The sequence below is a fragment of the Furipterus horrens genome, unplaced genomic scaffold, assembly GCF_987537825.1.
Source record: "Furipterus horrens unplaced genomic scaffold, mFurHor1.1.pri manual_scaffold_3, whole genome shotgun sequence".
NCBI classification, from domain to species: Eukaryota; Metazoa; Chordata; class Mammalia; order Chiroptera; family Furipteridae; genus Furipterus; species Furipterus horrens.
Genome location: NW_028327173.1, coordinates 28,528,608 through 28,546,109, shown reverse-complemented (window position 1 = coordinate 28,546,109; position 17,502 = coordinate 28,528,608). Strand labels below are relative to the sequence as shown.

The following is a 17,502-nucleotide window of genomic DNA, read 5'->3' as shown; positions in this document are numbered from 1 at the left end:
AGCAGTCCCAGTTTTTAAAAAGAATACTTTATTGCATTTCTGTTATCCCAGGAGGAAGAAAGAGAGGATGCTATGTATTAAGTATTCTCTCACTTATCACCGGTATTACGTTCTAGAGCCCCCTGCAAAGTAGGAACCTTATGTCACAGACCTCTGACCAGCAGAGTCCATGGCGTTGTGGATGAGGGAATAAATGCACAGTGACTGCAAGAATCCTGTGGAGAAGAGGGGCAGAACTGGCCACTTTCTAGAGGAGAAAGCGCAGTTTGCCCCTGCCTTAACAAGCTTTTATTGATTTCTTAGGTGGATTACATCCAAGAAAATTGTGAATCATAGTGCCAATCATTGCCTTATATGATTATTACTTTTACATATTAGAGAAAAGTATGTTACACATGCATGGATGATAAGGATAACTTGTCTAGCCACATCCTGTTCTTAGAAATTGGTCCAGAATAGGCTCTAAGAGACTGGTTCAAGGTTACACACTGAACATCTGTTGTTCTCAGCCCAGGATGAGGGGGTTCTTTAGCAGAAAGCAAGCTTTTTAACTATTATATAAATGCAGGTCTGGTTCCCTGTGGGAAAACCGGTGTGTGAAGTGGGTCCTGTGTGCCACCACACTCCCAGTGGTTTTCCACTCTGGGGCTGAGCTACATTTGCCATCACCAAGCACACCGGCTTCCCATAACCTTACATTTATTCTACACTCTTAAACCTACGTAACATTAACAACATACTTATGTACTACCGCAAAATCCCGCGATATAGCGAAAAATCTGCAATAAATAATTAAATATAATATTTTTAAAAATTCTGCAATACCGTGAGACCACAATAAATGAACTGCGATATAGAGAGCGACTACTGTATTGTCTATGACTGCTTTTGTGCTACAATAGCAGAGTTGAGTAGTTGCAACAGAAACCATATAGTTCTCAAAGGCTAAAATATTTACTGTCTGATCCTTCACAGAAAATTTCGCTGACACCTGTCCTAGATTATTGTTACCTATTTTGGAATATGTATTAATGGAACCAGACAGTTAACTTTTTCACATTTAAGTAAAAATGTGTAATAAGCAATAGAAATGGAAAAACCCATGATTATATGCACCCAAAACAGTCTTAAAATACCTCAAGTAATTATATGTCAACTTTAACTCAATTTTTTAAAAAAAGGTGAAAGTGAAAAAATACATGAAACAATAATTGTCATAACTGAAGGGAGAAATAAACAATTCAGTAATAATAGTCCGACACCTCAGTATCCCACTTTTAATAATGAATGGCACAACTAGTCCAAAGATCAGCAAGAAAGTATAAGTGGTTGCTGTGGCTCAGTGAATTGAGCGCCAGCCTGCAAACCCAAAGGTTGCTGGTTCATCCCCAGTCAAGGCACATGCCTGGGTTGCAAGTCAGGTCCCCAGTTGGGGGCGTGTGAGAGGCAACCACACATTGATGTTTCTCTCCCTCTCTTCCCCTCTCTTTCTCTCTCCCTTCCCCTCTCTCTAAACATAAATAAAATAAAAAATAAAATTAAAAAAAAAGGAAAATATATGATTTGAACAGCAGTATAAATTAACTAGACCTAACAGACATGCATAGAACACCATCCAGTAACACCAGGAATGTACATTCTTCTCAAGTGCACATGGAACATTATCTGGGATAGACCATATGTTAGAGCATAAAAACAAATCTCAAATTTATAAGGATTGAAATACAAAGTATGTTCTTCAACCACAATGGAATGAAGTTAGTAATTTATAACAAGGAAATTTGAGAAATTTACAAATGTATGGAGAGAACACACTCAAATAACAGGTTAAAAAGAAATCACAAGAGAAGTTGGGAAATGCTTTGAAATGAAAAGAGAACAAAAACACAACAGAGTAAAACTTATAGAATGCAGTGAAAGTGGTACTCAGAGGGAAATTTATAGCTGTAACACACATTAAAAAAGAAGGAAGATCTCAAATCAATAACCTAGCCTTCCACTTTAAGAAACTAGAATGAGAAGAGCAAACTCAACCCAAAGCTAACAGAAGGAGGGAGACAGTAAAGACTAGGCACAAAAAAGTGAAATAGAGAATAGGAAAACAATAGAATCAACAAAACCAAAAGTGGTCCTTTTAAAAAATCAACAAAATTGACAAATATCTAGCTAACCTGACCAAGAAGACTCAGATTACTAAAACCAGAATGAAAGTGGGAACATTGCTATCAACTTTGCAGAAATAAGAGATTGTAAGAGAATATTGTGTACAACTGTATGCCAACAAATTAGAAAACCTGGATGAAATATGTTCCTAAAAAGGCACAAACTAACTCAAGAAAAAATAGACTATCTATAATAACTAAAAAGATTTAGCTAGTAATAAAAAAACATTCCACAAAGAAAAGTCCAGGACTAGATGACTTCACTGGTGAATTTTATCATATGTTTAAATAAGAATTAACAACTCTTCACAAACTCTTCGAAAATAGAAGAGGAAGGAATAATCCCAGGTTATTTTATGTGACTAGCATTACCCTGATACCAAAACCAGACAAAGGCATCACAAGAAAACTACAGACCAATATCCCATATGAATAATGATGCAAAAGTCCTCAACAAAATACTAGCCAACCAAATCCAACAGCATATAAAAAGGATTATACATGATGACCAATTAGGACTTCTCCTAGGAATTTAAGGTTGGTTCAACATTTAAATATCAATCAATATAATACACCATCTTAATAGAATTAAAGGACAAAATCCACATGGTCATCACAATAGATGCAGAAAAAGCATTCGATAAAATTCAACACCATTTGTGATAAAAACACAACAAACTAGGAAAATAAACTTCTGTAACTTGGTAAAGAGCATCTATAAAAATTCTATAGAGAAACACATAGCAAATATCATACTTAATGGTCAAAGACTAAAAGTGTACGAATTAAAATCAAGAACGAGAGAAAACGTTGCTTTCACCACTTCTATTCAACATTGAATTAGAGGTTCTAGTTGGGTCAATTAGAAAAGACAATGAAATAAAAGGCATCCAGCATGGAAAAGAAAAAGTACCTCGATTTACAGATTACATGATCTTATAGTGAAAATCCTAAAGAACCCGCCAAAACAAACAAACAAACAAAACCCTTGAGCTAATAAATGAATATAGCAAGGTTACAGGATCGCTATGCAAAAATAGATTGTATTTATATATGCTAGCAATGAACAATCTGAAAGTGAAATTAAGAAATCCATTCAAAAAAAGAAAAAGAAAAAAGAAAAGAAAATCATTCCATTTACAAGAGCATCAAACGTTGTGTGTGTGTGTGTGGGGGGGGTGGATTTAACCAAAGTAGTATAAGATTTATACACTAAAACTACAAAATATTGTTGAAAAACATTAAAGAAGACCTAAGTAAATTGAAAAGTTTTCATATATTGGAAGACAATATCATTAAGATAGCAATACTTCCGAAATTGATCTACAGATTCAATGCAATCCCTATCAGAATTTCAGCTGCCCTTTTTGCAGAAATGGACATACTGGTCCTAAAATTCATGTGAAAATGCAAGGGACCCAGAATAGCCAAAATGGTTTTGAAAAGGAACAAAGCTGGAGAACTTATACTTCTCAATTTCAAAATTTACTACAAAGCTATAGTAATGAAGAAAACATGATAATTAAGGTTAGACATGCAGATCAGTGGAATAGAATTGAAAGTTCAAAAATAAACACATCTGTGGTCTGTTGATTTTCAAAAAGGTCGCCAAGACCATTCATTTGGGAAAAGAATCATTCTTTCCATATGGTGGCCATATACAAGAAAGATCTAAATGTTAAGAGCTAAAAATATAAAACTTTTAGAAGAAAACATAGTTGTAAATCTGTATGATTTTGGATTAGGCAACAGTTCTTAGATATGACACCAAGAGCACAACGAACCAAAGAAAGGTAGGTTGGACACCATCAACATTAAAAATTTTTGTGCAGGACTTCCAGCCAAGATGGAGGCCTAGACAGACATGCTGCACCTCCCTCCACAACTACGAAGGACTACAACTACCTAAAAACTAGAGACAACCAGAAGTTCCAGAAAATCAAGCTGCATGGAAGCCCAAAGAATATATAAAGAAGAAATACTCATCCAGACAGGTAAGAGGGGCGGAGCCGGGGCGGAGAGGATGCGGTGTGGTGGCGGCAGCAGTGGTGGCATCGGCAGGCTGCCGGAAAGCGCAGTCACACATTTTAAAAAGTCCGGAGGGACACCTGGGGAGCACTCCCAGCATCAGACCAGACCACGCAGCTCATGGTTCCAGCACCAGGGAAAATCAAGCCTCATTGCTTCTGACTGTGCAGACCAGTGGGGGTTGGGGTGGAGGAAGAAACAGCCAGTCTCTTGGCAGAGCCCACTTGTTTAAGGGCCCCCACAGTCCTAGAACGTTCGCAGACCCACCCACTCTAGGAACGACAGCTAGAGCAACAACTAAAGAGGTGCCAGTCCCATACAAAGTAGAAGTGCCTGGAAAAGGGGCAAGTGCTGAGCAAGTGGCATTGATCTCTCAGACCCCTCCCCTCATTTTAATGTTCATACTTTTGATCTTCTTTTTAAGTAAGTCCTTTTGACATTTCAAATAATAATAGCTTGGTGATGATTAACTGCTTTAGCTTTACCTTGTCTGGGAAGCACTTCATCTGCCCTTCCATTCCAAATGATAGCCTTGCTGGATAGAGTAGTCCTGGTTGCAGGTTGCCATTCATCACATTGAATACTGCTTGCCAGTCCCTTCCTGCCTGCAGAGTGTCCTCTGAGAAATCAGCTGATAGTCCTATAGGCACCCCCCTCTAGGAAACTCTCTGCCTCTCTCTTGCTGTCCCCAGGACTCTCTCTTTATCTTTCACTTTTGGCATCTCAATCATGATGCATCCTGTTGTGGTTCCCTCTGGGTCCAGCTTGCCCAGGAGCCTCTGTCCTTCCCAGACCTGTATGTTCATCTCCTTCACAAACTTTGGGAAGTTTTCCTCATTTTTTTCAATTCTTGCTTCCTCATTCTGCCCTGGTTGACTGCTTTTTTGTTTTCCTTATGTTCCAAATCATTGATTTGACCCCAGTTTCCTTCCCTTCACCATTGGTTTTGTGTGGATTTTCCTTCGTTTCACTTAGCATAGCCTTTACTTCTTTCCTTATGCATTTGCCATATTCAAGCATATCTGTCAAGCCTGTGAGCATCTTTATCACCAGTGTTTTGAATTCTGCGTCTGTTAGGTTGTGTATCTCCTTGTCGCTTAGTTCTCCCACTGGAATCTTGATCCGTGTCCCCTTTGGGGCCATACTTCTCTGTCTCCTCATTCTGACAGGCTCCGGTGCTTGTTTGTGTCCACGTCCCAGGTAGAGCTGTTGCTTCTGTTACGTTGTAAGGTGCGGAGCCTTAGGGATTCGTCAGTACAGGGCGACCTGCTTCACCACGTTGTGGCGCTGTGTGGGGGGGAGGGGTCCGAGAGGGAACAATGATGCCTGCCCAGCACTCGCCCCTTTTCCAGGCACCTCTTCCACTTCCGCACCAGACTGGCGCCCCTCTGCTGCCCTGGCCGTCGTTTCCAGAGTGGGTGGGCCCGCGGACACTCTAGGACTGTGGGGGCCCTTTAAACAAGCAGACTCTGCTGAGAGACCAATAGTTTCTGCCTCCGCCCCAAACCCCACTGGTCTGCACAGTCAGGAGCAATGAGGCTTGATTTTCCCTGGTGCTGGCACTGTGAGTTGTGAGATCTGGTGAGGAGCTGGGAAAGCTCCCCAATGTCCCTCCTGACTTTTTAAAACGTGTGACTGTGCTTTTCAGCTGGCCTGCTGCTGCCACAGCTGTTGGCACCACCACACCGCGTCCTCTCTGCCCCAGCTCCTCCCCTCCTACCTGTCTGGATGAGTATTTCTTCTTTATATCTTTGTTTGCTGGATTCCATGCAGTTTGATTTTATGGAACTTCTGGTTGTTTCTAGTTTTTAGGTAGTTGTAGTCCTTCTTAGTTGTGGAGGGAAACACAGCATGTCTGTGTATGCCTCCATCTTGGCTGGAAGTCGGAACTTATTTTCTCCCACAGCTATGCTTCTTAACCTTTAAAATAGTAATAACAAATTTTGTTGTTTTCAGAAGTTAAGTAGTTACATACATGACCACCTGCTTCACCTCTGGACTTGGGAGGCATCCGCAATTTGTTCTATGTGAAAGCACTCCCAGGGGCACTGGAGACAATACAAGTGGTACTCTCCAGAGTCATGAAACATGATGACACCAATTATAGGAAAGTGTCTCCTAGAGCCTCATCAAATGTAAATTCCTTTCTCTTTCCCAAGAAAAAGCCCCTCAAATCCCTCAGCTGCAGAATTCAGGTATTTTAAAATGATGTTTGAACAATGTAGAATTACAGTTGTCTTTGTTGTTATTAATTAAGACAAAGAATACCCACAGCATTCCCACGTGAACCTGTGCCTGCAGGAAGAACATCCTTCATCCCCTCTCCCCACCCAAACAGTTTTTCCACCATCAAGCAATCACAAGACAGAGAAGATACTGGGGTGAAAATGGCTTTGGGCGCCCTGCCTGGTTAGTGTTGGGCTTACTTTTCTAGTGTCTAGGGCTAGGCCAGCAACAGAGCCAACAGGATCTCAGGTCAGGCCTAAAGTGACAATAATGAAGTGCATGTTTTTACTGTCAGTGGTGTGGTTCATCAGAAAGCTGACTGGGGCAGCATCCACGAGAAGATCTGTCAGCTCCTGATTCCGCTGCGCACTTCCATGCCCTTCTACAACTCAGAGGAGGAACGGCAGCATGGCCTCCAACAGCTGCGGCAGCGGCAGGTAGGCCCTACAGGACAGTTACAGGGGGAGCTCACGGGTGCAGTGAAACTGCCCAGAAGGAAGGGTGCACTGGGTCGCCATCACTCACCTGTAACCTTAGTGAGGGCACAGGCTTGGTTTTGTGTCTTTATGTCCTCAGTACCATTCAGTCAGTTGCTCTCCACATATTTACTGAGTATCTGCTGTATTAATCTCCTTGGGCTGCCATAACAAAATATCAAAGATTGGGTGGCTTAAACAACAGAAATTTATCTTCTCACTGTTCTGGAAGTAGAAGTCCAAGATCAGCTATGGGTGTTGGCAAGTTGGTGTCTTCTAGGCCTTTGTCCTTGACTTGTAGAGGCTGCCTTGCCATGTCCTCATATGGTTTTTCCTCTCTGCACACACATCCTTGGTATCTCTTTGTCCAAATTTCTTCTTGTAAGGACACCAGTCAGATTGGATTAGGGGCCATCTTAAAGGCCTCATTTTAACTTAAGGTACTTACCCATTTAAAGACCTTATCTCTAAGTGCAGTCACATTCTGAGGTACTAGGGGTTAGGGCTTCAACATATAAATTTGTGGGGGGACAAAATTCAGCCATAATACCTATATATGTCAAGTACTGTAACAAGAACACATAGTAGGAAGTCAACAATGATGTATGACTATATAAAGGAGTGAATACATAAAGGAGATTAGGAAAACTACTATGGCATTGATAGCATCTCATTTTTTCCAAAAAAAAAGCACTCTATAAATCTGGTCTTGAACTGCCAGATTCATCAATTTTAGTGTGGTGACACTTTGAGAGTGGCCTTAGAACAATGCAGAGTTAAAGTTGTTTCTTAAATTAGCTAAGGAGGGTAACTCCAGAAGGAAAATTCTCTTAAAATTAACTGAAATGGAAAGGCAGAAAATTTTATCTATTTTTATTTTTAAAGATTTTATTTATTTCTTTTTAGAGAGAGAGGAAGGGAGAGAAACAGCAGTGTGTAAAAGATACATACATTGGTTGCCTCTCGTATGCACCCAGCTGGGAACCTGGCCTGCAACCCAGGCAGGTGCCCTGACTGGGAATCGAACCAGCAACCTTCTGGTTTGCAGGCTGGCGCTCAATCCATTGAGCCACACGAGCCAGGGCTGGAAAGGCAAAAAATTTTAGATTGTTCTGAGGCATGACCACTTGTTAAACTAAATTTTTATTCTACATAGAAGAATAATACTGTATTCATTTAATAATTTCCTATTGAGAACACATTTATGCCAAGTACTGAACTAAGATGAAAATACATTTGTCCTTGGAGCTTACGGAACTCACAGTCTAGAGTTTGCCTTTTTGTATCACCTATTTTGGGTCTTGTGTCTACGTTAACACAGGTAGGCTCACTATGTGCCCTCAACCAGTTCATTAGGTGTTGGCTTTATCTCCAGGTGTACGGTATATCGGCTTTTGTCTTTAACCTTTAGCCTGTCTCAGATGGCCTAGTTTTCTCTTCCACAGATGCATTTGATTGAATTCTGCTACACCGTAGCCCAGAAATATCTCTTTGAAGGGAAACATGAAGATGCTGTGCCAGCAGCTCTGCATTCTCTTCGCTTCCGCATGAATGTGCATGGCCTCAGTTCGGTAGAGCTTGTGCCTGCCTACCTGCTGCTGGCCGAGGCTAGCCTTGGTAAGTGGAACTGACCTGAGCCCCCCTGGAGTCAAGAAGTGCTATATTGGGTCATCCCAGTAGCCAAAGAGTCTAGCCTTGGCCATGGCACCAAGACACCTTTTGTGGAAGAGCAGGGTTGCTGAAAAGTTTGGCACGTGGTGGGGAATGAGATGTCATGGACTTCTGCTACAACTAACAGAAATCCACTCTAGCTAGCCTAAGCAAAAGGAGGAAATCTGTTAGGGCGCTGGAGCGTCGTAAGGGAATTGAAGCTTCATGAGGTACTAGAATCAGATGCTGCGACAAACTAAGGCTGGTGCTCAGTGTCTTTCTGGTGCCTCATCTCTTGCCTCTGTTTCTCCATGTCTGCTTTGTTTTCCATCTCTGAGGACCAGATTTTTCTAGCCTATGCTTACTGCAGAAGACAGCTACCCCAAAATGTCGAGTGTAGCTGAATTTGCATGTCTTCCAGGTTCAAGGTGGGTAATAGAAACTAATTAGCATCTGATTTCCAGTTTTCAATTCCTAAAGAGAAAATTGTGTTGACTCAGCTTGGAGGTGATATCTGTCTACCTTTACCTACCATTGTGTCAGGGTCACATAGTTTGAACAGAAATATAGACACCTGCTCCTGTAGATGAGAGGTAGTTTTTAGAGTAGGGAGCATAGTCTTAGCAGACATACCTCATGCTGGTTGCAACAAGAAAATAATTAGCATTTTTGATAGGAATGAACATTTTTTATTATCTACAATATTTTAGGTACTGTACTACTACATTTCACGTATTACCAGCCACTTAAAAAAAAAAAAAAAAGCATTCCGTACACGCCCCCCATGAAGGCCCAAACCCGCAACCCAGGCATGTGCCTTGACTGGGAATTGAACCCACAAACTTTCACTTTGCAGGATGATGCCCAACCAACTAAGCCACACAGGTCAGAGCTTCTTTTTATTCTTTAGAGGCACTATGATGCTTCCTTGTTCTGGAAGGCTCTTCTTTAGCCCCCCACCCCACCCCTTCTCACTTTTCTTCCTCTCTCCTTCCCCTAACTCCTATTCATTCTTCAGGTTTCAAGTGTTACTACCCCCTTTTCTAGAAACCCTTCCCAAGCCCCTAGCCTGAGTCAGAAACCTCTTTCTTTTTTCTGGGTACTTCAATAATTATAAATTAATTGATGAGATTATTGAGAACTGGAAGGGCATCTATTTTTTTTTTTTTTTTTTTTTTTTTTAAGGAAGGGAGGATAAGGGGTTAGAGGTAAGAGAAAACTTCCAGACCAAAGGGTCTGTAAGAGCAAAGGGATGGGGAAGGGAAGGGAAGGAAAGGGAAGGGGAAAGGGGGAGTGGAGACTCCTGGTCACCCGTGTGGGCCCGCAGAAATCTCCTCAGTGCATCTGTTCTTACTCGTTATGTCTTCATGCCCAGAACAGTACTTACTGCAGAGAAAGTACTCAAAAGCCCCTCCCACAGCATTTGTTGAATCTGAGTCCTCTTCACAGAATTGTTTTGAGAATTAAATGAGTTTGTGTGTAATGAACATGAAAGTGCTTTGCAAGCTGGAAAGTTCTGTCTAAATGGAAGGTTTTACTATAGCTCCCACAGACATTGATTTGAAACTTTGCCAACATTTTTGAAAGTCTAAATAAGTCACATCTCTTGCGCATTGCCTCTTTCTCATTTTAGGGATTCCTTCAGGCTGGAGTGGAAAAATAACCAGTATTCAGCACATTCTTTTTTAAAGTAAAACTTGGGAATTATAATCATCTAGAAATGATATTTTCAATAACACTTCAAAGAGGAGCCGCCTTACTCATCTTCCCCCACTGTTGCTAGTGCTTTGGAAGCAGGAGAACCTGGGTTCAAACTCCAGCTCTTTCTTTACTGGTTGGATGGTTCCAGGCCTCAAGCTCTTTCTTACCTCAGGGCTCTTATGCATACTGCTCCTTATGTCTGGAATGCTCTTTTCTCCTTGTACATGGGTGGCTTCTTTTCAAGTCATGTATCTGCTTCAATGTCACCTTCTCAGAGAGCTGTCCCCTAATCATCCAAATTGTTGTCGGTTTCTCCCTGCTTTCCTTGATCACTGTGTTCTGTTCATTTCCTTCATAGCACTTCGTTTTTTTTTTGTTAGTTTATTGTGTACCTACTTCATTTTATTATATAAGATCCTTGAGGTCAGAGATCATGTGTTTTATTCACTAACATGTACTCAATAGATTAGATGAAAATGCGGTTGAGTGAATGAAGTTTCCTGCTCTGTAAGTTCCTCCTTGGATACTTATTTCACAGGGCTGTGGGCAGACCTAAATCACAGATGCAATGGCCTCACATAGTGCACGGCTGAGAGCAGGCCCTCAGGAACTGTGGGTTCCATTTTCTCCCCCGGGCACCTCACAGCCACACCTCAGAATCTCTGCAACTGCTTTGTGCTGTGCTCCTTCATGCTCATCACCAAGCCATGCAAAACCTTCCCCCATTATGTTTCTCAGACCTGCCACTAACCCAGAGGCAGCCTATGGTCCTGCCTTCAGACAAGTGTCACCGCTCCTCAATTGACTCTCCTTTCTCTATTCCATGTAATATTAAAGTAGCCTTTAGGATAATCCCTCGACTACTTCCACTCCATCCCCACACCTCTCCAGGCAAGCACTGCGTGTAAGAGGGCATGCCTGTAGTTACCCACTCTGCCTAAAACAGCCCACTCCTCTCACCTCACTATATCCCACTCTCTAAATTTACAGCGTCGTAGTTGTTGGGTTTCTCCCAAAGCGTGCCTTTTCCTCTGGGAGTCATTCTTGTTTAGGTGCTCGTTCAGCTTGGCCTTGGGTACATCCTAGTTTGGCGTTGCCTCCTTGAGTGAGATCTAGACAAAGAAAATTTTAAATTTCCAGTATGTGGAAATGCCCTCTACTAATTTTTTCTCTATCTAAGCCATCTCAGCTAAGAGTCATTTGCTTTTTTTTAAATTTGAAAGAACCTCAATATAAAACTTATTTTATAGACAAAACCCAGATGGAAGATATAACTTGCCATGAACCAGGTTCATGGGCCTACGCTTCTTGCTTCTAATCTAGAGTTTTCCCACTTTAGTTTCCCATGTTAGTTTGAGCTTCAGTCAAACCAAGTTATTTGCTTTCTTTTGTTAGACTGCTTCTTCACCTCTCCTCCTTTAAATCAGTGACAAATGATTACAACTGGAATGAAATAATGCTTGCAAGTGAACTAGGCCTGGGAGGAAGGACGAAGAACAGAAGGTTGTCTTACAAGTTGCTTATATCCTCATCACTTGACCCTTTTTGGTGCCACTTCTGCTGCAGCATCCATCACATGATGCCTTCTGCTCCGCAGAGGCTGTCAGTGGTTTTTCTATTCAATTCTGACAAGCTCCCTAGGAGGCAAGCTGGTAGGCAGGCAGCTGTTATGTATTTTTACAACTAAACAAAAGGTCTTCAGTGTCAACAGTATAAAAATATTAGAGGCTCTGGCCAGGTAGCTCAGTTGGTTAGAGTGTTGTCCCGATACACCAAGGTTGCCAGTCAGGGCACATATAAGAATCAATCAATAAATGCATAAATTAAGTGGAAAAACAAATCTCTCTCTCCTCTCTAAAATCAATAAATTAAAAAAAAAAAAGAAAGAAAGAGGACTTCCACTCAGTAACCATGTGTTGTGCATTCTAGCTCCTAAATGTCTCTTCACGTCTATTCCATTTTCATTCACTGTCTTAGCTCGGGCTCTTAACAGTGCTTGCCTGAACTATTTCAAAAGTCTTCTAGTGAGACTTCCACTTTTCTTTCACCCCTCTGGTTCCTCCTCCACGCTGGCTCCAAAAGAGCCTTTATCTAAATCTAATTCTTTCTTACTTTCTGAAAACCCTCTAATTTTTATCCACATGCATCCAGGTCTTTACACAACTTACTAAGCTCTCCATAATCTGTCCCTTGCCTAATTCTTTGACCTCACTTCCTGACACTCTATCCTTTACACATTTGTGCTCTGGCACCACAGACCAATATATAGTTCTCCAAACATGGCGCACCATTTCATACATCCATGCCTTTGCATATGTGTTACCTCTGCCTAAGATGCTCTCTCTTCTGTCTGGAAAACTTTTATTCATTCTCAAAGCCCAGCTCAGGCTTTCCTGATTGTCTTAGTTTGGCTGCCATAACTAATGCCATAGACTGGGTGGTTTAAACAACAAACATTGATTTCTCACATTTCTGGAGGCTGGAAGTCCAAGATCAGGCTAGCAGCAGATTTGGTGTCTGGTGAGGCCCTGTTTCCTGGCGTCTAGACAACCAGCTTTTTTGCTGTGTCCTCACATAGCCGCAGGAGAGATGAACTCTCTTGTGTCTCTTTTCAGTAAGGCACTAATCCTTTATACTTCTTATAAAGACACTAATGAGGAGTCCATTCAAATGACTTAATTACATCCCAAAGGCCTTTCCTCCAAAAACCATCACTTTGGGGATTAGGGCTTCAACATATGAATTTTGGGGAGACACAACATTCGGTCCAAGCACTGACCATACCTCTCCCCATGCAGTGTTTTTGTCTATCCTGTCCATAGAGTAAAACACTTCGTACTCTCCACCACTTCTGAACCTTATGATGTTACTATTATTGTACTTACACTATTTTATAAATATATTTGTTTTCATGTCACATATTCATTCCCCGACCTAACTATAACTTTTTCAAAGGTAATGATTTTGATTCATCTTTGAATCCCCATCACTCAACAGAAGCTCTGGTACATACATATACATGTAATTCATATACCATAAAATCCACTCTTTCAAAGTATAGTTCAGCAGTTTCAGTATATTCAGAAGATTGTGCAACAATCACTACATTTAATTCCAGAACATTTTAGTGAATCCAAAATGGAACCCCATATCCATATTAGCGGTCACACCCCATTTTCCCATATCCACATTTCCTAGACACCACTAATCTGCCTTCTGTCTTCATGGATTGGCTTATTCTGGACATTTTTTGTAAATGGAGTCATACACTATGTAGCCTTTTATGTCTTGCTTCTTTTACTTAATGTAATGTTTTCAAAGTTCATTCATGTTATACCATGTGTCAGTACCTCATTCCTTTCCATAACTGAATAATAGCCTACTCATGGATGCAGACAGACCACATTTTGTTTTCTACTCATCACTTAATGGACATTTAAATTATTTCTATTTTGGGGGGTGCTATTATGATTAGGCTGCTATAAACCTTCATGAACAACTTTTTGTGCGTTGGGAAATGTATGAGTTAATGAGTAAATTAGTGAATGTGTGATGACATGTTTCATCATGAATTACAATCTTCTTTCCTTCTTTTGGACAGGTCTGGGCCGGATCGTCCAGGCTGAGGAATATCTATCTCAAGCCCAGTGGACAGTCCTCAAATCAACTGAATGTTCTTATGCCACCCACTCTTTACTGCATCGGAACCTAGGACTTCTATTTATGGCTAAGAAAAATTATGAGGAGGCCCGCTATCATCTGGCCAATGATGTAAACAATCTAAATTATAACACCTGAATGTTTCTGAGACCAGCTCTGTTCAATTTTTGCCACACTGTTAAGAGTTAGATTAAGCTCAGATTCCTCAGCCTAGTTAAAACAAATGAACACAGGTTTATTGACATATACCATACAATTCGCCCACTTTAAGTGTATAATTCAGTGATTTTTTTTTTTTTTTTGGTAAGCTTAAGAGTCATGCAGCCATTAGCACAATCCAGTTTTACAACATTTTTATCACCCCAAAGAGATCCCTCATATCCACTTTCAGTCAATTCTCTTTCCCACTCCCAGTCCCTGGCAGCTACTTTCTGTTTGTCTAGATTTGTCTTTCCTGGACTTTTGATATAAATAGATTGGTATGTGGTTTTCTGCATCTGACTTCTTTCACGTAGCATAAGTATTTTGAGATTCATCCATGTTGTTGTGCGTATCAATATTTCACCTCTTTTGTTGCTGAGTAATAGTCCATCCAGAGAAGGAAAACTCTGACTCCAAAAAACCTCCGCTGCCTTGCGGCATACCTCTTCAGGGGAAAGGCTAAGGGAGTAAACCCCGACAGAAAATCCGGAGCCGGAGTCCCTAAGGCGGTTTGACGTTGTAGTCAACACCGGCAACTCCTGCGGCGCACCTGAAGCCAAGCTGTATTGACTCCGTCTTTCCCTTGGACACTTCAGCTGCGAAGAGAGGGGGGGTCTGCTGCATGGGCAACAGCAGACCCTCCATATCACCCTGCCCAGGCTCTGTAGCTTCAGCTCCACTGGAGAGGACACTCCAGCGTCATCGCAAGATGTCGATTCAACACGGGAGGAGACAGATACCGTGTCACTCCCGAGTTGGACTGCACAGCCATTCTCAGCGGTGCAGATAGACTCTTAAGAAGCTACACCATCGTCTCTCGAGACGGACGGCTGCCAAGGCAGACTAGTCCATCATCTAAATATACCACAATTTGTTTAGCCACTCATCAGTTGATGAATATTTGGGTTGTTTCCACTTTCCAGCTATTATGAATAATGCTTCTAAGAACATTTTTATACAAGTCTTTGTGTGGATATATCTTTTCATTTTCTTGGGCATATACCTAAGGATGGAATTACTGAGTCATGTAGTAACTGTGTGTTTATCTTTTTGAGAACTGCCAAACTGTTTTCCACAGAGGCTGCATCATTTTATATTCATACCAGCAGTGTATGAGGGTTCCATTTTCTCCATATTCTTGACAACACTTGTTGTATTCTGCCTTTTTGATTAGAGCCATTCCAGTGTGTGAGACGTGGTATCTTAGTTCTTGTACTTATTAGCCATTGGTATATGTTCTTAGAGACATGTCTATTCAGATCTTTGCCCATTTAAAAATTTTTATATTTTATCATATTTTTTCAATTACCACTTATCCCCTTTATATCCCCTCCAACAGTGACCACACTGTTGTCCACGTCCATTAGTCTTTTTTCCTTTTTGCTCCACCCTTTTACCCCCTAACCACCCTGCAGAACTGTCAGTCTTCTCTCTATGAGTCTGTCTCTATTCTGCATGTTAGTTCAGGTTTTTCATTAGATTCCACATATGAGTGAAATCATATGATATTTGTCTGTCTCTGACTGGCTTTGCCCATTTTTAATTGGGCTGTTGTAGAAGTTCTTTATATACTGTGGATATGTCTATTTTAAAATCAGATTAATGACTTGCAAAGAGAACCCAAGCACTCACCTTCTTCCTTCTGCTATAGATTTATTTTGCCAGTTGTGCATTTGGAACAGAGGACATCAGGACCTCAGGAGGCTACTTTCACCTGGCTAATATCTTCTATGGCCTTAATAAGATGGACCTGGCAGACCCACTGTACACTAAGGTGAGCTGGGGAATATGGGAGCTGAGCCTTAACACTTAGGCCTTGTATCTTACAACTGGTGATGGATCGTTCATGAAAAATTTGAAGCACAGAGAGATAAAGTGACTTGCCCAAGTTTACATAGCCTGATGTATGATATATTCCAATTTTCTTTCTTCCTGTTTATTCACTACCAAAATGGATTAATCCTTAGACTCCATAGGATGATTAACAAATAATAAGTGATGGGTCAGTAAGATCCAAACCCCTCCAGATACATTGCCATATGCTCTGTCATACCCACAGGACCAAGATAATGTGGGCATATTGAGGTATGCGACAGAAAAGGAGATGAGGTTTTTAAGGGGAAATTATTGTTAAAAGGTCATATGAAGGTATAAAAAATATGAATGCACTTTGAAATTTCCATCTTTACATGTGAAAGATTTTAAACTGTTTCTAATATGTTAAAAGGTTGGTTGCATTCTTAGAGTAACACCTCACACAGCAAGAAACCCTTTCTGAGGCCCTGGCTGCTGTGGCTCAGTGGATTTGCATCGGCCTGCGAGCCAAGTGTCACTGGTTCGATTCCCAGTCAGGGCACATGACTAGGTTGCACGTCAGGTCCCCAGTTGGGGACACGAGTGAGAGGTAACCACACAGTAAAAAAAAAAAAAAAAAAAAAAGAAACCCTTTCTGTGTGTGATATAGGCTCTCATGCTGTGACTGTTTATTCGTATTTTAGGCCCACTTGTGAGGAAGACACATTGTGGTGTAGCTGAAAAGGAATGAGATTCAGGGTCAGACGGACTTGAATTTAATTCCTGGCTGTGCCACACAACAGCTCTTACCAAAAGTCAGGTGTGATCCTAACGTCTCTGAGCCTCTGTTTATTCCTCTGTAAAATGGGGATAATAAGACTATACCTCAATTGCATGTTGTGAGGATGTAAAGGTTTAGTTGTATGTGCTCAACAAATGGTAGCCATTGTCGTTAGACCCCACCAGGGCTGTTGGCAGGTCAGTCACATGCCCTTTGCAACCTGATACTCGTCACACTCACTTTGGCCAGGCCTGTTTGGGCTGCTAAGTTTCCCCCTGCTGCCCTTCCAGCCGGTGGTCCGATGGCTAAGACTCGGCCTGCTTGTCTGATTGCATCTTCTCTCCCAACAGGTCTCTGAGATCTGGGATAAATATTTGAATGATCACTATCAGGTCCTCTCAGTGGCTCGCATCCAACAAATAGATTTACTGGGCAAACAATTTGAGACTGACACTGGCTTGGGTAAGTGGCAGAGCAGTGACTTCCTCTCAGTCCCTGGGCTTTGTCCCAAAGAGGAAGAGCTGGTGTGCCTGTCATGGGGCACATGCTATCTCTCCCATCTGGCCTATGGGAAAAATGAGACAGGGGATCAAAGGGATTTTACCAGAATTCAGATTTCTAACATCACACACAGCCTTTCAGGGGACAGATTTGGAAGAAAAGAGACCCTGACAGAGCCTACTGTGATTTCTGTAGTGCATCCATTTATGTGTTATCCCTTCAAAGCACATAAGCCAAGGCAGACTCAATACAGAAGTCACATTACTTATTGGTCCTGATGCCTTTTCCTCTTCCTTTACTGGACAGTGAGCTTCTCAGTGGC

The 17,502-nt window shown here is 41.5% G+C and overlaps 1 protein-coding gene across 2 annotated transcripts in view; it reads left to right on the top strand.

Moving 5' to 3' along the window:
• ZMYND12 (zinc finger MYND-type containing 12) overlaps window positions 1–17,502 on the top strand; it is a 34,377-nt gene that overhangs the window by 12,637 nt on the left and 4,238 nt on the right. For both annotated transcript variants that reach the window (XM_090269238.1, XM_090269237.1), the window contains exons 2-6: window positions 6,712–6,853; window positions 8,338–8,509; window positions 13,845–14,014; window positions 15,756–15,878; window positions 17,030–17,141. In XM_090269238.1, coding sequence (XP_090125364.1) covers window positions 6,791–6,853; window positions 8,338–8,509; window positions 13,845–14,014; window positions 15,756–15,878; window positions 17,030–17,141 — 640 coding nt within the window. In that variant the 5' untranslated portion in view covers window positions 6,712–6,790. The remainder of the gene's footprint in view (window positions 1–6,711; window positions 6,854–8,337; window positions 8,510–13,844; window positions 14,015–15,755; window positions 15,879–17,029; window positions 17,142–17,502) is intronic.